The 22,374-nt window shown below is 32.7% G+C and overlaps 1 protein-coding gene across 1 annotated transcript in view; it reads right to left on the bottom strand.

Moving 5' to 3' along the window:
• Window positions 1-213: 213 nt before the first annotated feature.
• LOC124369164 (pyrethroid hydrolase Ces2e) overlaps window positions 214-22,374 on the bottom strand; it is a 36,592-nt gene continuing 14,431 nt past the window's right edge. Inside the window, exons 2-3 of the mRNA XM_046826958.1 lie at window positions 6,647-6,756; window positions 214-1,726 (exon numbers count right to left, since the gene is read on the bottom strand). Of these exons, the coding sequence (XP_046682914.1) occupies window positions 413-1,726; window positions 6,647-6,756 (1,424 nt within the window). The 3' untranslated portion in view covers window positions 214-412. The remainder of the gene's footprint in view (window positions 1,727-6,646; window positions 6,757-22,374) is intronic.

Below are 22,374 nucleotides of genomic sequence, written 5' to 3'. Positions count from 1 at the left end.
ATCAAAAAATTGTGTAAAGGGATTTTTTTAAAGTTGCGGAACTCTCTATAATCTCATCCCACTGTCATTTGAATATCCAGCTCATTAATTCAAGATCTTTATTAAAACACTGGAAAAAATAATGATTTGTATCCCTATTTTTGCTTAAAAGTATTTCAGAACAAATTATTGATTCTTGGGTACACATTATTCAGAGAAATAAATGTATTTATTTATAGTAAAAAATGATTTATTCAATACTTACATATATACAGAGATATCACATACATCCTGACTATAGAAAAATATGTACATGTTTCCACATATGACTAGAACAACTTCTCAGGTGAGACTGTTTTACATATTTCAGAACATTGCCGATTGTTTTAGAACACAACAAAGCACTCTCTATGTACAATATTGGCCAAGCATGTTACAAAAATATCGCCAACAGAGTATAAAATGTGTAGACAGAAAATAGCCTGTAAGTGAGAGTTCTGTCAATCTTGTAGCTCTGGTTCGTCATATTACAGCACTGGGTGGCTATTCTCACCACCTTGGGGAAATATTCATTCCAGAATGTGAGCGCCTTATAGTTGATGGTGGCCGGGTCACTCATGTTGAATACCTTGTCCAGTATCATCACACTGGGCATGTCCGGGTTATAAGGCTCCCACTTGATATTGCGTCCGTGTTGAGCGGGGTTAAAAGACTTGGTGAAATTCCCCCAAAACCCCATAACGGAATCTGCTACTTTTTTATCCGCACTGTTCCAGATGATCGGAGAAGAGACCGAAGTCCAGTAGGGCATACCGAACACGAAAGGAATTTCTCCGAACTGAGGTGAAGTCATCCAATCCTGCAGATCCAAGACCCCCATAGTCTTCAATCTGTAGTCAAAACGATACAGAAAAATCTGTTTAAAGTTACTCATGTAAAATGACTGATTGAATATACTAGCACCGTACTTCTTTTCTGTCATGTAGTACATATATTTTTGTTTTAGTAAAACGTCATCCAAGTTATTCGGATCTGAATTATAGAAAAAAGATACAGAGTCTCTGATGAAAGTTTTATCTAAATAGCAGGTCTCGTTGTCCTCAGGTTCGGATACTCCGTCCAGAGCGCTATCTCCGATAAGTGTGTTGAAAGATTCCTTGTCAAAGTCGTTGCTGTCAGGAGAGTCGTGTTTACTGAACTCCAGTGCGTCTTCCATGTCCGTGTAACCGGCCATGAGTGGTACCTTGGTGAATCGCTGCTCCATGAAGAGGACGAGTGGATGCGCGGGCAGAAAAGCTTCTGCAGTGTTGTTCACGTAGAGTCCATCCACGACTGGACCCCAATCTGCCGCGGTTCCCGTTTGAATTAGTAGAATGAGGGGACTTATTTTTCGCAGACAAATGAGCAATTCGTCACAGCCAAAGTTGTCTCCGATGTCGGCGACTATACCACGCTGATGTGATTTGATAGCGGAAGTCATGAGAGGCCCTCCACTCATCTGCAGAGCAGCCGAAAACTTGCCCTGAGACAGTGGTGACACCAAGTGCAGCCCCACACTGACAGCTCCAGCGCCGTGCCCGCCTATTACCACCTTGTCGGGGTTTCCGCCGAAGTCTCGGATCTGTTGCTGTACCCAGTCAAGCGCCGCCACCTGGTCCAACAATCCAGAGTTTCCCGGGGCCATTCCGTCCAATGTTGTAAAGAATCCAAAAACGTTCAGCCGGTACGCAGGTGTCACTACTATAACCTAAACAACATAAGAAATGTATTAATATATCTCTAAACGTAAATAATATGATACTTTTGCCGCTCAATTTGCCCCTGGTTTGGAAATCGCAATGTTACAATGCCCTTTAGACATTAAAAATATTATATTAGTAACTAAAATACCACTCCATTTTCTAAATGAATAGAAATAATTTACAGAAATCGTCTTACATGTAAAATTAAAACAGTCAGTGTAATAAACAACCAAAATATGAAAACTAATATATGGCTCTCCTTAATATTGTTAGTTTGGACAAAATAAGCAAAGGAACATTACGCTTAGAGAATAAATGGTACACATTAGAATATTGCAATGGCCTGAACTGTTATAAATGTTTATCTCATACAGTACCGAGTATTCTCGTTTTATTGTTTATTGCATTCCTAACATAGATCGGTAGTCAAACAAAAAAATATATAGCAATGTTGAAATCTTAAAAATGCTTTGTTCTCGGAAGAATGGTACTTTGTTGGATTTCGTTAAGGCATTAGAACGTAAAAGTAATTTTTCCATCAATAAGATTATTGAAGAATTATGAATGCCGCGTTGTTTCATAGTGTCCGAAGGGAATGTATGAGGGACGTTCTACACTGAATGCAAAATGTTGAATATATGTAGATTGGCCCAGGATGAATCATTACCATTTGATTCGTTATAGATTTTGTTTTGAGGGAAATGCTACACGATGTTTGCTTTTCGATTGAGAACCAGCTAGTAATTTTATTGTCGCTTCCAAATGAGTGAACGATGTTTTCAAGTAGAGATGATGTTTAGTTTGTTCTAATTAACTTTCTCACTACCAGAATACGAGCAGAAGATGACATCTACATTTCTAGGTATGTGCTGGTATTCACGTATCTAACTCATACATCTATACATACACAAAATATCAGTAATAATTGTATTTGTAATGACTAATTTACAAAAATACCATATACAAATATTTTTCAATTTGTTGTCAAAAGTATGGATAGAGACAACATTTCTGTAGGATTCTGATAAATCATCATACATATTTAGTCCATGGTACGAAAATATTCCCTTACCCACTTTCTGCCTCACTCTAAGAAGAAAAACTGCTTTAGATGGCGGGTGCTGCGCTCGGTACAGCAGCTTCTCGCACAGTTACCACGGCTCCCCGAGCATCATAGCTTTGTGAATCATGGAGCTCACTATCACGCTGCAAATTATTTCCATCAGATACACTTGTCCCTACATTGGGGCACATGGCCAAATCGCTTCTGGCACAACACGAAACATAATCCCGAATTCTACACATTTTATATCCTTGCTGTGTTCTCCATTGAAATGATGTTTCCGTAAGCCAGATAACAGTAAAATTATGGATAATACCGAAGACTGTATGAGATCCAGCTTTAGGCCAAAAGGTTGTGACAGAAAATGTTTAAATCTATAGAGATCATCATATCCTAGCAACGGAACGTTGAACGTTACATGATCGGAAAAAACTCGAGCTCAGAGATTATAGTGACGCCCAGAATGTTATTCCTGGTCGCATATAAGTTATGACCTGTACTTTATGGACTTTGCAGATTTGCACACAGCTGGGAAAATCAAATATGTAGAAATTGTACAGCACATGCCTCAGGCAACTATTGCGTCACACCTTGTTACCTAATGAAAGTAACAGATTGTTTACTTCCCAACTTTGGAATTTTTTCTCTGTTTTCGAATAGGATCTTCTCAACTTTGGTTGTCACGTTTTAGCTCTATACAGAAAATCACCACTAGGGTTCTCCGAGGCTATATGAATATGAGGTTATATGAGGTTAATACATATATATGAGGTTATATGTAACAAAATGATTAAGAGTTGCGTGAACATTAAGGGGTCCTGCAGTGCGTCCACTGATGCCATGTGTAAGAGTTTGATAAATTAAAACGGACACCTCCCCCCTTCCCCGCCAGGGTATCGATGATATCAGTGCTCATACAATTCTTTCATGTTCTATTATTATCGTCTATTACTATTATTTTCTCATTTGTATTTTTTTCTTTTATTTCGGTATTCACCTTCGGGTAATTGAAGACTGCAAAGTTATTCTCTGACAGTTAACATTTAGATTACAGCGATATACGGTTAATAGTTGGCCGAAAAGGTAATTTCTAGGGCCTGGCGGAAGAATTAGTACTTCAGTACTTACAGTTCGACAGGCGATCTCGATATTAGGGAGATTTCAAATGACACAGCTCAACTACCTTTGTGGATTCTGCTTCGTTTGGAATCTCGGAGCAGGACGATTCAAGCCCCTCCAACAAAAATACATTCATGTTTAAGAGACTGTAACTTAATGATACACCACTAAACTCGTTGTGTTTATATCAATCGTCTTGATTCTGAATGTCACTTGATTCCTCCGGCTTTTTCTGGAGTTGATTGACTGTAGTTCAAACGTAGTTTGTCAATACTGGAGGAGGACTCGTCATGGGCAGTTACGTGGTTAAATTGAATTCCTGTGATACTAGCATACTGCGAATGTGCCCAATCATCTATATAACTAAGCATTAATGCTGGCTCTAAAATGCTATTTTAGAATTACAATCTCGATACCAATAAAGTACTTGTACTTTATACCTAAGTAGTATATTCATTATTATACCATCGTCATATATGAATTTATGACAAAATATCATGGAATATGGTCATACTTGGCGAAATATGGTCGTTTAAACACGCACAGTTCTTGGTAGTGTGTAGTTGATATTTTGGCTACTACAGATAATCACTGATAGTGTGTTCTCCGAGAGAGCCATATGAACAATAGGTAAGAGGAGTTAAGAGGCTACCAGAGCTACAGGGGTTGTGCGGGTTCATATAGATCATCCACCTCTCACACGCGCGGGAGTCGAATAAAATAAACAAGAGAAAGTATGGTGGATACCGGAAAATTTTAATCAACCTTCTCTTTTCCTGTTTATATCGTTAGTAACTCTTATTCCAATTTATGTTGGTAAAAGTTTTACACACACAAAAATTAAGTATAAGTTTAAAAACTATTCCTCCTTTATTAAGTTAAAAAACTCATATCACTGTCCAAAAAGAAAAAAGTGAATCAATATCTTGCGTATGTAAATTACTTTAAGTTACCTACTACTCAGTTGGAAACAATATTTATTTCTTGAAATTATTTTAAATTCGTGCTAAGTAAACTTAAAAGTGGCTAAACACTTGACCTTTATTTTTACTTTGAGAGTGAGTCAAGAGCTAACTGCTGGATTGTTAGGCCCTTACTCTTGATGTTGGAGTACTTTTTACAAAGTACCTATGGAAGAGGTAGTGGGCCACAGTTCAGTGAGTGGTATTGAACAATATCAGTGTCCACAACAGAATGATAAAAAAGAGGAACTTACAATCAGAAACTTAAAATGTTAATTATGTACTTAAAAATAGTGATAAATAAATAAAATATGATTAACTTCTTTCACTTCATGTGTTTATGTTTTTAACAAAATACAAAGAATTAATTTAAAGTAATATACAATGGATATCATATTATGGAACATTAATGTTTCTCTTTACTTCTTCCTATAATATTAGACTTTAACACCTGAAAACTAATCTTTTATTTGGTAAACATGAAAATCTGATGATTATTTTTTTTAACTATTCATTGCTATTGTCAAAGTCGAAGTAGAAGAAAACGTGATCAATGAAATTTGTTGTGACAAGTAGGTTATGTACAAATTCGACACTAATAAATTATTATTGATTTTATTTTGGTCATAAATCCTAAAATTAATAACACTAACTGTATATTTGTGCGAACACTATAATATATAAGTTTATAAGTTGTATTTTACCGGTTTTCAAACATTTGAAGAAACTGATTTAAAGATAAATTTAATAAAAACAAAGAAAAACTACTATACTTTAGGTAAACAATAAATTGCTTAATATTTTTTTATATTAGAATCTTGTTTATATATGCACAAGTTCTGGGAAACAATTAAATATCAAATCATCAACTGTTTAATGCCATAAGCATCAGGGACAATATGCACTTACATATACAGTTAACTCTTTAACGTCTTTTAACTATTTCTTGGAACTGCACTGTATATGACTGTGGGAAGAGATGAATACAATAGATAGGTGAGCAAAACTGCAGTACTGTTATTGTTTTAAAATTCAAAATTGTTTGTTAAAATAATCTTTATTTCGGAATACATTACACTAGTTTTTCAAAATTATCTGATATTTTTTATAATCGTGTTTTTTCTAAATCCTACCTTAATGTTGCTATATAAATGGGAGGCAATATTATAACAGGATATTTTTCCATTCTAATAATTTATCCAAGCTATAAAGAACTAAAGTATAATTTCAAAATTTCAAACGACTGTTCGTTACAAAAGTTCAATGATCTTATTTATTTTTTCAGAGCCATGAGTTTGGCGAATATTATATGACATTATATAATCTACATCCAACGTCCTGTTATATTTCAGATTTTGATCTTGAGTCTTTACACTTGTTTTAAAGAATACTGTAACGATTTTAATTAGATTTCATTTAACATATATTTTTAAACGAATATTGTAAACTAGAAAAGTATAAACAAACAGTGTGGTGTGTGTGTGTGTGTGTGTGTGTGTGTGTGTGTGTGTGTGTGTGTGTGTGTGTGTGTGTGTGTGTGTGTGTGTGTGTGTGTGTGTGTGTGTGTGTGTGTGTGTGTGTGTGTGTGTGTGTGTGTGTGTGTGTGTGTGTGTGTGTGTGTGTGTGTGTGTGTGTGTGTGTGTGTGTGTGTGTGTGTGTGTGTGTGTGTGTGTGTGTGTGTGTGTGTGTGTGTGTGTAAAGCTGACACGCCATATAAGATTAAAACGTAAACATAAAAGCAGATTTAATCTTAGAACTATGAAATACATAGCCTGAATGACCTTTTGCTTGACAGCAAAGACGGAGAAGTCCCAGATGTGTGGAGCTCCCACCTTAAAGTCGCCCGAGTGAAACCAAAGCAGAATGGGCCAGCCCTCATTCGGTGGATTTCCTAAAACAAATCAAAATAAAGATAAGTTTTTTTCATTGAACTCTATGGAAACTATAATTAAATGTTTTTATAACGGGAGAAATGAAGATCGGAACTGATTTCAATGTGGTCAAGACGATCTCCAAATTCATTTTGTATTATACTGGTGAAGTAGTTGAGAGTGATAGCGAGTAAAGTTCCCTACTGACTTCATTCAGTTCTAAGGTAAGGAAAACAAGAAGCTAAAAAACTAGGACTCGCAATGTTAAAATAAATAGTAGCCACAACACATAAAATTAGTAGACAATGATTGCATATTGGACATACTAGGGGTACATCCTATACTTTTGAATTCACTGTTTATCTGGCCAAATAATTAAAACAAACTTTATTTGATCAAATATAATCCAGAAAATGATAGCAAATCGGTAGATAATCTTGCTACAAACATAAAATTTATTGTAGCCGTCCATTGCGAGCAACAAACGCCAGCTTGCTGAAATAGAGTAAATGAGAATGTAAAACTAGGCTTATAGCAAAGGGATCTATTGAGACACTACTGAAACTACAATACCACCTTTTTTTTCCAGACACATCAAGATAACTTTCAAAGCCTGTTAAATCTGTAGCAAAAAACTGTACGATCACTAACGGACTAGTACTCAGACAAACAGAAACTACAATGACACCTTGAGCCAGTCAAACCAACAGGAACGAAAGATGATCATCATATTTTGACCAAGACCCATGTTAGAAATCTAATTTTGGCAGACGAGGGCAGTAAAAAAAAATGTAAAACCTAATAAAATGTTTTCACTATCTCTCTTTAGGCCCCTAAACATATCTACGACCTGCTACAGTCAGCAGGACAGACTCAGTTGCCATTTTCAACAAAAAACAGCGTTACTACCTTACAACCTCAATAACCACTTCCGAAAAGTCGCCTTAAACTCTAAACTGTAGAGATGAGACATATGAAAACCTCTACATTAAAGAGACTGTAGGGTGACCCCTAATCGAGAACAGCCATTGATAATTATAATAGAAATATTTCTATTGCTCTAGTGTCTATGACAAACACAGCCATTTCTGACCAATTTTCACTGGAGATTATAGTTAGTAGAGTGATGTGCTTTAATGATATTTAACAGAGTTTTTAAGCTACATAAAAAAACCATCAGAATATTTTTTAAATTAAAACCAAGAGAGTTATGGCGATTTGATTTCAGGGAACTTGGTTGGTTGACCTTATATTCTTTGTAACTTCGTAGGCATCCCAATCTGAATTTATGCAGAACAATGACGTCCATGGTTATGGTACTAGAAGAAGGAACAGCTTCAGAGTACAAAATTGTAGAGCATGAGTATTTAATCAACTCAACCATCACAAGCTGGTGTCAGACTAATCAATTGTCTTCCTGGGAGCATTAAAAAGTTAGACGAACAAAAGCAGCTCAAATGTCGATTAAAAGACACTTCAGTGTCTGAGATGTTTTACTACGTGGAAGAGTTTATGTAACGCCTTGCCGCACAACTGGTACAATGATTTATCGTTTTACCAAACCGATACTTTAACAGTTCAAGATGATATTTAATACGTAATAATTCATGAATGAATGGTTACGAATGTAATTTAGTGTATGCATGAGTGAGGTATGAATAAGTTTTGGTAGTAGGGAACGAGAGGAGAATTATTAGTCTCCAATTAATTATCGTTATTTTCTTGAAACAAGGTTTAGTTATGAAATGAAATGACGTTTGCTAATGCAATGTATATTTTTTAAAGCTATAAAAATATGATTATTGATTATTATTGATTACTGACATTTTCAGAAAGCATAAGCTTATGGTGGTGGTCAGTAAATACCGTGCCTACCACTGCAGTTACTCCACCAAAGGGGAAATCTGAAGGGCTCAGATTCAGTAACTGAAAATGCACACAATATTAGTACATATGGGAATTTTAATGCTAACTCCATCCCATTATATTATAGAACTTATGCGAACAGAACAGTCTGACATTGTAATACTGGCCGAGCAGGGACTAGGAAAACCCAAGTAGCAAACTAAAAACCTTCGTGAGCGTACATTAATATTAATGTTCTGCCTACAACTACATCATCTTAGCATAACAAAATTGTATGCACCATTCACAATCACCTTTGTCACTACGTAGTGATTTGACCTACAATAACATTCCTAAGAGAGTGCACACTTGAAGCTGTTGTACACAAGTCTAGTCCTTAGTTGTATAATACATAGACCAACTTCAAATTCTCTGTCGGAGAAGTGGAATTCTACAACTTCTTGTCTATATTAAATATTCAAATAATTGCTGGACAAACTTTCAGTTGATATCAGTCGATAAAAATACGTCTTGTCAGAACTACAAATACCTGTTCATTGAATGTGGCTGGGCCAACCTAGGCTACGACCTAAAGGTGGAAGTTATAGACCCTGGTATATATGACCACAAAGTTAAAATATGTATTCTACAATTCAAATCTTCAAACAGTCAAACTATCTTCATACATTAAAAATTGGTTATATATATGTTAAATAAAAACCATTTTAGCTGAAAGTGGCTGGCTAAGTGTAAATTTTATTTTTCGAACTCATTGTTTGTTAATAAACCTACTAATCAATAGTATAAATATTTATTTATTGTGGCTGTTATCTTATATTTCTATTTTTACAAGCAATTTTTTTCTTAAGTAGTTAATGAATTGGTTTTAAGAAACAAATTTAATTTTGTCTTTTTCTTTTATTTTAAACGGACAAAAATGTGGAAGCTCATTGAAAAACTTAAATTTAAAATTTTTTTTAGATACTTCATTCTTGATCTTTTGGTTTTAAGAATATATTTTTCTTGATAACAGCTTAAGAGTATGAAAAAATATTAAAACTTCAGATAAACAAAGTTAAAATTTGTTTATGCAAGGAGTGAAATAAATCAACTTGATATAAAAGCTATACTTGATGAAAGTTCTATAAACCTGTATAATAAATATAACTAATATAGCAAACATATCGATATAAACAAGAAAATCGTTATGGTTTTGACAGAAAAAATAAAAATAAAATAAAATTATTGTATTTTTATTCGTAATCTTAACTCTGTATTGTATAGGGTAACTTATTAAATTTTTTATCAGCTACAAAAATTTCAAAACTAACAAAAAAAATTGTTATGGAAAATTTGTCAATTGATGTTATTACAACAAATTATCAAACCAAGGCGTTCCCAAGGTATTGTAGATCATATTTTGTTCTATATTCCATTGAATGGCCTCGCAAAATGAGGATAGAGTAATGAAGATATGGTGATGACACAGCAATTGCTTTCACCCACAAAGGCCCGTCAATGTTTTTTCTGGAGATTTTGTTCAGAAAGACTACAACAATTTACTTAAGTAAGACACAATAAAAATCAAAACTGATTTCAGAAAAACTGAAGCAATTCACTTTCATTTTTTTACAATTTAACAGCTATTAATCATGTTTGTATTTTTCTCAAAAGTACGGATAACTGTAGAAGGATAACTGTTGGATAATTATATGTCATTGTTTACATAAATCTACCTTGGGTTAAGGATTAATTCCACAATGAATTAGGAATGATATATCCAATAACTTAGTGTATAAGTTAAAAATAAAATTGAAATATAAATCGGCCAAATAGTTTTATTTAAGCGAATCACGACCACGGCCACCTCTAAAACTTATAAAGTAAATCAATGTTCGACTGCTTCGTTAAAAATGATCTAGGAGTGTGGAGTACAGAATCTCATTCCGCACTGGTGAGCATTGAGTATTTAAAATAAGGTCACTCTTTTCAATTCGAGTCTTCCTCATCGCTCAATCCATACGATCCTACTAATTACATCACTTTGCTTCCAAAGTATCAAACTGTTTACAAATCAATAACATATAACGCGCTTAATATAAAATCTAATTATACATTTAGATCTTTGGAAAAATGTAAATTGTAAACATATTTCAACCCTTACGGGCAGAGCTTAATATTAACTAATGATAAAGATTAATGTTTTGTTTATATTGCAAACATGTGCTTTGCGAAATGCAGAATAGACAAGGCGGTTTGGTAGCTATTGCACTTACGTCATCCCTCGCCAATTTAATGTTGTTGCCACAGTATTGCAGAACAATAGTTTTAAGATTTCACATTGATTCAAAATGCTAATCAGGTATCTTTTTTACAATATTACACACGTAGCATAAGGTTAATTAATCTTTTCGAATATTGAATAAGAATTACAAACTTAACATTCTTTTTGTAACTCAGACTCACTTTAAAGTTAGTAATAGTTGATCAAAAATATGACTAGGGAGATCTGGAGTTCTATTACGAAGAGACAACATACTGTTTTCAAGAGAGTTGAAATAAAAAATATTTATCATAAATCCAACCAAATTTATATTATTCAGTATTTAAAATACGGTATTCGTGTTAATTACCGATATTATAACTGGTTAATTATAAACTGTGGTAGAGTTCCAACAATCAAAAACGGGATTTTTTATCTAATATCGGATTGAAATTTAAATTTAAAATCTAATATCTTGTTTGTTAGAAACACTACTATTCAATTATGTTTTATTTCAATAATTATACAAACAGAATTATTTATAGATAAATAATTTTATTATTAATCAAAAGTTTGTAATAATAACTTTACCGATCTGTTTAAAACATGTAGAAGTATTAAGGGCATAATAATTCACAATATGACTAAATGTTATTATGCCATAAGTTAATTTCCTAAAAAAATTCATCCCATTTTAATTTATTTAGTTGATATATTTTAAATGAATTACGTCAATATTCATTTTAAAAGTTCTCGGGGTAAGTTTTATGATTCCTAATAAAGATTTATACTTACTAGTAAAATGTAAGGCGTGTTATCTAAGAATACTTTTTGTAGATTTTAATGTAATAGTATAATCATCATTCAATAAAACACTTTTACCATCCAACAAATACCTCAAAACATGAAAATTGAATTTGTAACAGAATACGTACATACTTATATTTGATATCTAATGCAAAAATACTTGGAATAACGATATATAAACTCCAATTATTACAAATGTTAAAATAAAACTTTTAATAGGGTAGATTCATAAAAGACGTTTTCTCTCAATTTGCAGTTTTACTCTTTGTTCTTTAGGTTACAATCTCCTTTTAAAAAAAGATAAACATGATTATTGAATATGAATTCTATTTAAATTCAAATGTTACTATACACGTTTTATTGGATTATGTATTTGTATTTTTTAAGAGGTTAAATGTTGAAACAAGACATCTTTGTACAAGGGAAAAGTTTACGTAATTGTGTTTCAGTGCACTATTTTTTCAATCATATCGGTGTACATAATAAATACGAGTATATAGTGTGATTTACATAGCCATATGCTCATTGTTTATTTTTATATTACATATTTCAGTTCAAAGCTGTATATTTACTTTCCTTGTTCTCAGTGATAGTGAGCGTTAACAACACAGTGATTGTTTACTGTACTTGAAAATGAACTGTTGTTATTTTATAACGTTATTGCTTAATCTATTCATTTTTGTTTTTACGTGTATTATAACTAATGCATTTAAGAAAAGAAAGTTTCATGTCAAAGAACAAGTGATTTCACTACAACGTACCAGGCAGTTTCTATGAAAATAATATAAAGCAAATTTATACTTTCCGTTTTTCCTAAATTACAAGGTTCTTTTACGTTCATTTTTCTAAATAAATAATAAATCTTCATATCAAATATACAATTTCATATAAAGTTGCAACGGGTTTAACTAAAGAAACGCATCATTAGAAATCTAGGCTACCTAAAGTTAAATTGTTTTAGCAATAAACATTTTTTAACAAATAATTCACTTCATATGAACAGAAGTTTTTTAGTTTGGAAACTTAAGAAAGGTCAAATATTCACTTTTTATACCTTCCTTTTTATGAGTTTTGGTTTTTATTCACTTTTTATGAGGTTAAGTGTAGAGAGGACTTTATAGTCCTAACTTCGCCTCTAATAAAGTCATTTTTCATTTCATTTCATTTCATTTCATTTCCGGGTGTGTATTTAAGACCAAAAAACCAAATTTTTTGCCATGTTCATGACATATAGCTTATAATTCCCCATCTCTGAATTGTATCCTAGGATAACAATCATAAACTCAACAACATCAAAAACATTAAATATTGCAGTAAAAAGGACAATACGTTACGTAACTATTTGTTTTAATATCAAAGACGTTAACTGTGTTTTTGAAACATGCTAATCTAAATGAGAAGTGGTTTAAGAATTTTCGGTGGAAGATCTGTAGGTACAGTCAGATGCACTCTGTATTTAAAATACTACCATATTAGTAGAAATGTAATTATAACAGATACAATATAATGTTGCATTGCTACAGAATGCATATTTAATTTATATCGTGGAGCGCAATTTAAACTTTTTAGTTTTGCACTTTTCAGGCTGCTGGAAATGATTTCTACTAATACAATAACTTAATGTAAATTAATGAATTATTGAAATCAATATTGAACACAGTTTGTTTCGTGCATAGATTATCTATACAGGGGTGCTGAAAGTCCCGGGACGGTCTAATAACTTTTGAACTAATTACAATATAAGAACCAAAATTTACATCAAGCTTTTGCTCATATAAAACTATTATTTTATGTATTTCACCATGATATCCTGCTTATGGGGGACGTCCCGCTAGGGGTTGGTGAAAATTCTTAAATAGAAGCATAGGTCGAGTCGTACATCAAATTAAAGCTCTTTTAATTAGAAACATGTTGGCGAAAATCTGACGTAAAACAGTTTAACGCATTACAAAATGGCGGGCACTCAAAGATTATAAAATACAGAATTTTTCAAATGCAAACATTCTGGTTGTTAGAGAAAACTGAGACACTTAATCTTTTATTTTACTTCTTTTACTTCAAATCACTTACCAAAACAGTTATAACAAATGTTCAAAGTGTTTGCCTTCAGTTTGCTGACAATATCCGAATCGATTGTAGAACGCTGATATCGCATTGTTTATCTGGAAATTCCTTATCAGCAGGTAAGGTTATTACCTTCCTTATCTGGAAGGTAATCAGCTGGAGCAAACAAGACCAAAAAGACAACAATGAAATTGCCAGCTGACAGATACAGTTGTTTTATCAACTCAGTCACTTAGAAGTCTTCAAGCCCTAATTTTGCAAGTAGTTTCAGTAGCGCTAGTTTATTTTGCTACGGCGCTTTCCGAGAGAGAAAGAATAACTTTATTAATGATGCGCGGGTTTGGTGACCGTATTAGATCATGTGATGAGGTAAGGCATCTGTTTAATGAAAATATCTGGTTTCAGCAAGATGGAGCCCCTCCACATTATGGCGTACATGTAAGACATTTATTAGACAATGTCTTTCCACATAAGTGGATTGGTAGAAGGGGAACAATAGAATGGCCTGCCCGTTCTCCAGATTTGTCCCCTTTAGACTACTTCTTTTGGGGCTACCTCAAAGAAAAAGCGTTCAAAACAAAACCTCAAAATTTGGATGAGTTGAGAAACCGTATTGTAAGAGAAGCTCAGGGTGTTCCTGTCCAAGCTTTAAACAATGCGATATCAGCGTTCAACAATCGATTGGGATATTGTCAGCAAACTGAAGGCAAACACTTTGAACATTTGTTATAACTGTTTTGGTAAGTGATTTGAAGTAAAAGAAGTAAAATAAAAGATTAAGTGTCTCAGTTTTCTCTAACAACCAGAATGTTTGCATTTGAAAAATTCTGTATTTTATAATCTTTGAGTGTCCGCCATTTTGCAATGCGTTAACTGTTTTACGTCAGATTTTCGCCAAAATGTTTCTAATTAAAAGAGCTTTAATTTGATGTACGACTCGACCTATGCTTCTATTTAAGGATTTTCACCAACCCCTAGCGGGACGTCCCCCATAAGCAGGATATCATGGTGAAATACATAAAATAATAGTTTTATATGAGCAAAAGCTTGATGTAAATTTTGGTTCTTATATTGTAATTAGTTCAAAAGTTATTAGACCGTCCCGGGACTTTTCAGCACCCATGTATATTCACACTATAGCCCAAACCGCTTTATCGGTTTGATATCCAACTATAGTTCTTCCAACCATTTTCACTCCTACGTAAAAACATTTTCTCGTTATTTTGTGATATATTTTCAGATAATTAAGTAAGATTTGGCAGATAAGTGTACTGTTAAAATTTAAAACTCGGTAAGAAGTGATCGGCAAGTACGAAGGATAGTTTAAAACCACTTTTTTGTATATTTAAAAACGTTTCTAAAATTTCATTTTCAGAATAGCAACTATATACTTCAAACCTAGCCCTAATTTAGAACTGTTTCATTATACTTATCTCCACTCATTAAACCATTACTTATGGATTTGTTTTTTATTAACATATTATTATTATTATATTTATATTAATTTTTAAACGTTATGAGGTTGTACCAGTATTCGCATAAAATCATATAGTGTAGTGTGTTCTAAGAGATATTATACTATATATTCTGTGAATACATGACATATACAATATTATATAAATTATATAAAATATGTATTTTTAAATCAAACTTTATATTTAACAAAGTAGAAGTACACTACACCACGTGTTGTAACAGGCTTCGTTGAGTTTGTATGCAAAATGTTAATATACGGTAATTGAAGCATGTAACCCATGTCTATGCAATAGAGAGCTTGACAATGACTATAACTATTACTATATATAGATTATCTATATATAGTAATATATATATATATATATATATATATATACACCCAAAATGAAGCTTCATGCAAATTTCAAGTCTATAGGTCAGTTGATTGAGATATCGTGCTAACAGACAGACAGATTTGAAAATTTTCCAACGTCCTTTCACCAGGGTAGTTGGATAGATTGCGTCATTGGATTTAAAATTAATGAAATACTATTTAAAATAAAACTCTAGGCATAATGACGGTACTATATCGAAAGTCGAGTCCCTTCCTGTTTCCACCTAAAGAGCCGGAAAACTCATCAAGAGAGTAGAATTATTTGAAGAGCAACAATAATTTCATTTTGACTTCTAAACCATTTTTCTCCAAACATTAAACGGCCTAAGGGAGGTCTTTAAATACAGAGAGCCAGCACTCGCTGTTGTCAGCACCACTGAGTTGTAGGCTTCGCTGAAGCTCAGCCAATTAATGATACTACATATTATTTATTCAGATCTTGTGTGAAAAGTAAAAACATTATTGGTTGCGTGCACTATAATATCCTAAATGTGTAGTGTTAACAACAAAGAATACAATACACCATTGTTCACTGTACACGTGCTATAGGCAATGACCGCAGAAGGTCACGGCTACCTCTCACAATTCACATCAAGTATAAGAGCGCTCATTAAGATGGCACGGCGATAAGCCGACTCCGGCAAGACGTCTTGAATCGCGTGGGTTTTGACAATCGTGCGCAAGGCCGGGTAATTATTATATGCTGGCCTTTTTATGCCACAACAACACGGAATTTTGGCGGCACTGTCACGCAGCCCCAGCTGACAGGTGTTGTAGACTTCCGCTGCGCCCCTTCTCCGGAAACATAACCTGCTGATTGTGCACATTAACTGCTTCAACCTTAACAATTCAAATTTCTTCACATTAAACACAGCACATATCAAACAAACGTCAGGGTTTGCTTGCGCAATTTGCAACAAAGAAAGACAATACAGCCCATAAATATTTTTCTTCTTTCTTTTGCATGGCAGTTTATAATTTTAAATATTTATTACAGCGTGCAACGTTGAAAGAGGATGAATTCAGCATCATTTGAAAGTTTAATTTTTAATATAAACATTTCAAATAAATTTTCTTGTTAATAGATCTTTTTCTTTTTGGTTAAAAAATGCATTTGAAGACCAATAATTATAAAATATCACCCACCACTCGTAATAAAACACATTTAAGAAAAACCAAATAAAACACCAGCAACTAAAATAACCGTAGGTCATTTATTTTGTATGTAATTCACAAATATATTTACACACATATAATTTCCAAATAAAAGAACACGGTTATCGGTTTTTGTGACACTAAACTAAACCTTTTAAATTCCATAGCTTTAAATTGATAGTGATATTATTTATGTAACTTGTCAACATTTCCTTTTGTTTTGTTTAACACGAATGCCAAACAAGTTTATTCGCTTCGACCATTTTTGAGATGTGATTTTCGAAATAATAAAAATATAACCAGAGAGACACTAAACAAATTCAAAGTGAAATGGGATTTATATACGCATGAACTTTTTGCTATTTTATGTTTGCTATTAGTACTTGATATAGGGCTACCCTCATGCCAAAAAACCTTGTAAATAGGAAAAAAAGTTCAAGATCAATATGGAGACCACATAGCAGAATAAAAAAGGTTATTATAATAACGTATATCATTATAAGAACTATATAACCTTACTTTAAAAAATATGTATTGCCTCCATACATAATCTGTCTGGAATGACTAAGATTTCGTAATCTTTACAATCTATTTGTTTTTTCCTCACAAATATTTTATCTCATTTAAAGTCACGATTGAATTTATGTAAGTTAATATAGCATTATCTTTGTTAATCTATGTATTATATGTAAATGTATCACTTTCGTATGAAACCGAGGATATAACAATGAGAAATTACGGCTAACTTTGGATTTAAATACGTAGCTCTGTCATGGATAATGTTAGGTAGAGGATATTTTACCGCGTGTCCAGCATTTGAGCTCGAGCCACAGTGGTACAAAAGTGAATCCTCTGGCAATAGACCAACATTCAATTGCTCCCCCACCCTCCCCCACCCTCCACCACCCCTCCACTGCGATACATCACCTGAACTCTTGATTACCGTTGCTGATCGAAACGCTGCTACTGATCAATCATAAAGTAAGTTTTATTTATTGGATTGGATTGTACATCGGCGTTTACGGGAATGTAGTACACGTATTACAGATGATTCATCTGTTTAATAAATAAAAACTATATATATTACATATAATGAACTTTTTTAACTATACATCTGTATGCGTAATTTGCTTGACTCGACTATTGTATTTTCTATATCCTTTTTAACACCTTGTGAAGAGAATTAAAGCGTTAATGTGTGTTAAATGGTGTACGCTAACTAATAATAATAATTCTATTTTTAAAATACGATTTGTAATGTATTAAAAAAATAGCTACCTGTTACTTTATTTTGCGTGGTTTCAAACTAAGTTCTATTGTGTTGTTTTCCCTTCCTCATTAAAACCTTTAAAATGAGATATCATAATTAAGGGGTTTACTATTAAAAAATATTTGACCCACCTCCAACCCATATTTTGAGAACAGTGTTAATCTATCCACCAAAAATCATAAGTTTAGATTCTATAAAGTGTCACTGAAGTAAACGTTCTTATCTGAACCTATTCAAAAGTTAAGAGGAGGGAACAAGACTTATGGCCACCCTGCATACGTCTACATACTAATACATATACCTTTATATATTTATTATTTAGCAACCACAGAATGGAAGAGGCCTTCTTTTCATTAATAAGGTTGTTATCGTATACTGTCCTGCCATTAAAGCAAAAATAGAAACACGTTCAATTTAAATCGTAAAACAAGAATATTTTCAAGTCTCGTAAAAAGGGGAAAAATATAGGCCAGATATTTTTTTACCATTAGCGCAATATATGAAGTTTAAATTGACATTAAGATCACAACTCAAATCGCCTCAATTCACAACTAAAAGTCTTTGATTTTCGTAAGAAGGTTTTCAATGAAGAGTTCTTTTTACATCAACGTTTTCTTTATATAAAAGTAGAAAAATTGAATAATATACCTGGATATATTTAACATTGAAGTTGAAGGTCTCATCTTTTAAATATTGATGTTATTACAACTACAGGTCTGAGAAGGAAGTAAAGATAGTTGTGCAAAAAACAGTATGAACTGAGACACATACCTTCTCTTTAACGGTTAATACTGATAAGGTTAGCAGGGTGGGGAAGGGACACCGACAAAAATAATGTATGCATATTACGCTATGGAAAGTGGAGAACACAGTTAGCCTAACATGGAAGAGTGTGTAATGGACTTTCACTTTTCCACAAAATGCCGGATTTTTAGGTGAGACTGTGTAGCGTTTACCAGATCGTCGCCCAGCGTTAACTGAATCGTTCCCCAGCTATTTCTGGATCGCTCACCAGCGTTGACTAATATCGTCCAGATATCTCAATGCACAGCTTTAGGATTGTGTGTCACATCCCAGAGATTGCTGTCAAAAAATATAAATTTAAACCCTTGACAACTTCTTCATTTTTCAAAAGCGAGTAGTTTTTTAAACATCAAAAAGATTTTTATTGCCAAGAAATGTGATATGAAGAATAAGATTTGAAAACCCTGTTTGAAACCTTTTTTTCTTAGAATTAGGAAAATTTTGAATCTTTTATAGTTTTTGTAGTATCGTCTATATTATTTGTAGATTAAACTATGTTCGAGCCAGATATCATAAGTCTTCGAAATAATAAATTTAAGTAACCAGCATTATTTACATGGTTAGACAATAAGCAAAATTACGGTACTCATGTACTTATGATAACAACCATTTAGGTTTATTACAATTTTAGTTACAACTATGTTTGAGTAAACTCTATCTCAAATATCGAATCAATTAAATTTTAAGAAACGGAAATTTAACGTGCCACATAGAGTAAAAAAACAAACGAATTCGTCTTTAGGACTCTCTTTTTTTTTAAAAAAAAGAGAAACGAAAGTGAATTACTTTACTAGATAATACTTGTAACAAATCATCAATAGATTAAATATGTTATTTGTAAAACTATTAAGTGACTTAAATTTAAAATATTTGCAACAGTTTATGATACAAAGTCCAATAAACCCATTTAATATATATCGTAAATGTATAGTTATTGATAAATTTACAGTTCCTAAAGTGTTATATTATATTAGTCAAATATTTAACTTTTATAGCGAGGTAAGTTCTCATAATTTATGTATTACTCTTCACTTTCGGTTTGAATACTTCAATCCAATTCTGTTTCACAAAATACTCTAGAAAATCGATAAAAAATCGCTTTGGATTTCTTACCTGACCCGGTTTGAAGCAAAGTAAGAATCTAAAAGGGTTTCGGACAAGGCCAACAAGTGTATCTCAGTCCTCACCTTTCAATAATTTTAAATGTAACACACATACAGTAATTTTAACTTGCACGGTTCTCCACTCTAATGTCTGTGCCCATTTTACTTAGACTAAGAGTGAAAATATTATGATACCTCATAATTATCCACTGAACTAAATTTATAAACTTTCCGAAACATTTCAGCTAAAACGTGAAATCAAATTTATTATTTTAAGATTATAAATTAAAATAACTTACTCTATATTGGTTGCGATTTTCATCTTTTACTCTTTCAGCTTACGGTACATACAACATAAGAAACTTATTCTACATGAAGTTTTTAAAAACTATGTAACGTTCACAAACCATTATAAATTAAATATAAAACACCCCGAAAATATAACATAGTTACTGCATAAATAATTCCCCATAAATATCGTACATAGAAAACACATAAATTGCATTTGATAATGTTTTAAAACATCGAATCCACATGACAATCGAATTAATTATATTTTTTATGATAAGGGTTTCAAAACATTTATTTTTAAAATGAGGTACAACTGTTACCCGAAGTAATCAAAACCTGTTGTAGGTGAAGCTCGTGGTTATGCGAGTGTCATGTTTGTGGAATCCTATTACACAAGATAAGTTCTTGGACGAATAGTTCAGCTCTTTCGACACTATAATTCAGTTAATAAAATATTCAGAATAAGAAACTTTGCATTTAATGCTGCTTACAGTGGCTAATTTAATTAAAGGCGTGAGAATAGCTGAGCGTAAATAGTGGAGCTATTCTCGCTTCTAACTATAATCTCAAATATTAGTCAATAGCAACGTACATTCATTAAGGCACAGATATTGCAGGTATTGTGGTGCTTTCTGCAACCACACTGCAATTCGGATATATTTTATTATTTCCTACATGCTTTATAATCCAACCAATATGTAAAATTCATTTAACTATGAAAGCTTTAACCTTCTATATGGTTGAAAAATAGGTATTTACTTAAAAGTCACCTATTCTGGAAGATTACTTAATTTAATTTCGGCAAGGCGTGAATATCTTGGATTTTGGATCCTTACAATTTCTTAAACTAATTAGGCATGTTACTATGTATTACTCTACCACCAAATGATAAGGATAAGGCTTATAGAGTTTAAATACTCCATCGATAACCACTATCCTTAAGACTATGGCACTTATAGCCGATTTTTCATAGTTAATTGTTCTTTGCCTTAGCAAGATTCGAAGTGGCCTGAAGGTCGATAAGTTTATTTAATAAAGCAATATGTTTAATTTCTTATCTTCCGTATAAAAGAACCTATTTTAAAACTATGATTTATTCTTTTACTTTTTAAACCAAAATATCTATCACATTTATTTTTGTCCTAATATCTCCTTGCCTTAAGCACTTTCAAAATTCTCAAGAAGTCTAAGCTCTACTTATTATAACATTAATGTGTTATAACTCCTTACATGTTAACCAATCATTATTACTTATAGTATTTTACTAGGTGTTCTTCAATTCACACTTTAACGTAGACAACCAAAAATTCATGTTCTTCCATGAAGTCTTCTTTCAATGACTCTTTTCATTACTACTGAGAAAAACTTATTTGAAATTGTTTAATGTTGGTAGTAACGAGTAGATCAATGTGACTATTAACGTTACATTACTTCTTGTGGTCTTTTAGGAGTCTTACTGACCATTTTAAGAGGTTTGACTGCCTATATAAAACTTTAAAATCTGAATTTCCTCACTTTTGCCTTAAATGATCTCAAGTTTATGATCAGTAATCCAAAATACTGGGAGCATCGACCACACCAGCATCGTCTATTTGTGTCTTCTTATCAGCAATGACTTAATTAATTGTGCTGCTGAGGTGGTTGTTACGCTGATCGGCTAAATTATGTGCTGAACTATATTAAAACATGTAAAAAGCCGTATGAAATATCTTTACTGGTATATTGATATCACCAATCCAAGCAATGCATTTAACTGCAAGAGTTTATCAATAAACATCGCATAAAACACTAAACCGAAGTTTAATGTGGTGGTACATAGACGACAAACGCCTGGGCTAAGACTCCGATACTTAAGAGAACCATAACAATATGTTCAATATCGGGTTTAAAATATGACAGCTCATGTATGTGGAACGGAATATTTTAGGAGTGTATTTCAGCACCACTTCAGATAATATGGTAATGGTGTTGAGTATTGTATTAAGTCTGACCCATCGGTATCTGAAAGCGGACGGAGGAATTATCAGGATTAAACCATTTCCCTGACACCAAGAACAAGAACAAAATAATTATCAAATTGGAGATTTGCTGCTTTCAAGATTTTATTTCTCCCCTCAGAATCTAATGTCGTAATACTAGAGCAGATTCTTGAGAAAGACTTCCTCATGACAGGATTGATATGGTTAT

This window comes from Homalodisca vitripennis, chromosome X (genome assembly GCF_021130785.1).
Source record: "Homalodisca vitripennis isolate AUS2020 chromosome X, UT_GWSS_2.1, whole genome shotgun sequence".
Classification (NCBI taxonomy): domain Eukaryota; kingdom Metazoa; phylum Arthropoda; class Insecta; order Hemiptera; family Cicadellidae; genus Homalodisca; species Homalodisca vitripennis.
The sequence above is the reverse complement of the archived record's forward strand: the minus strand, read 5'-3'. Positions and strand labels throughout refer to the sequence as shown.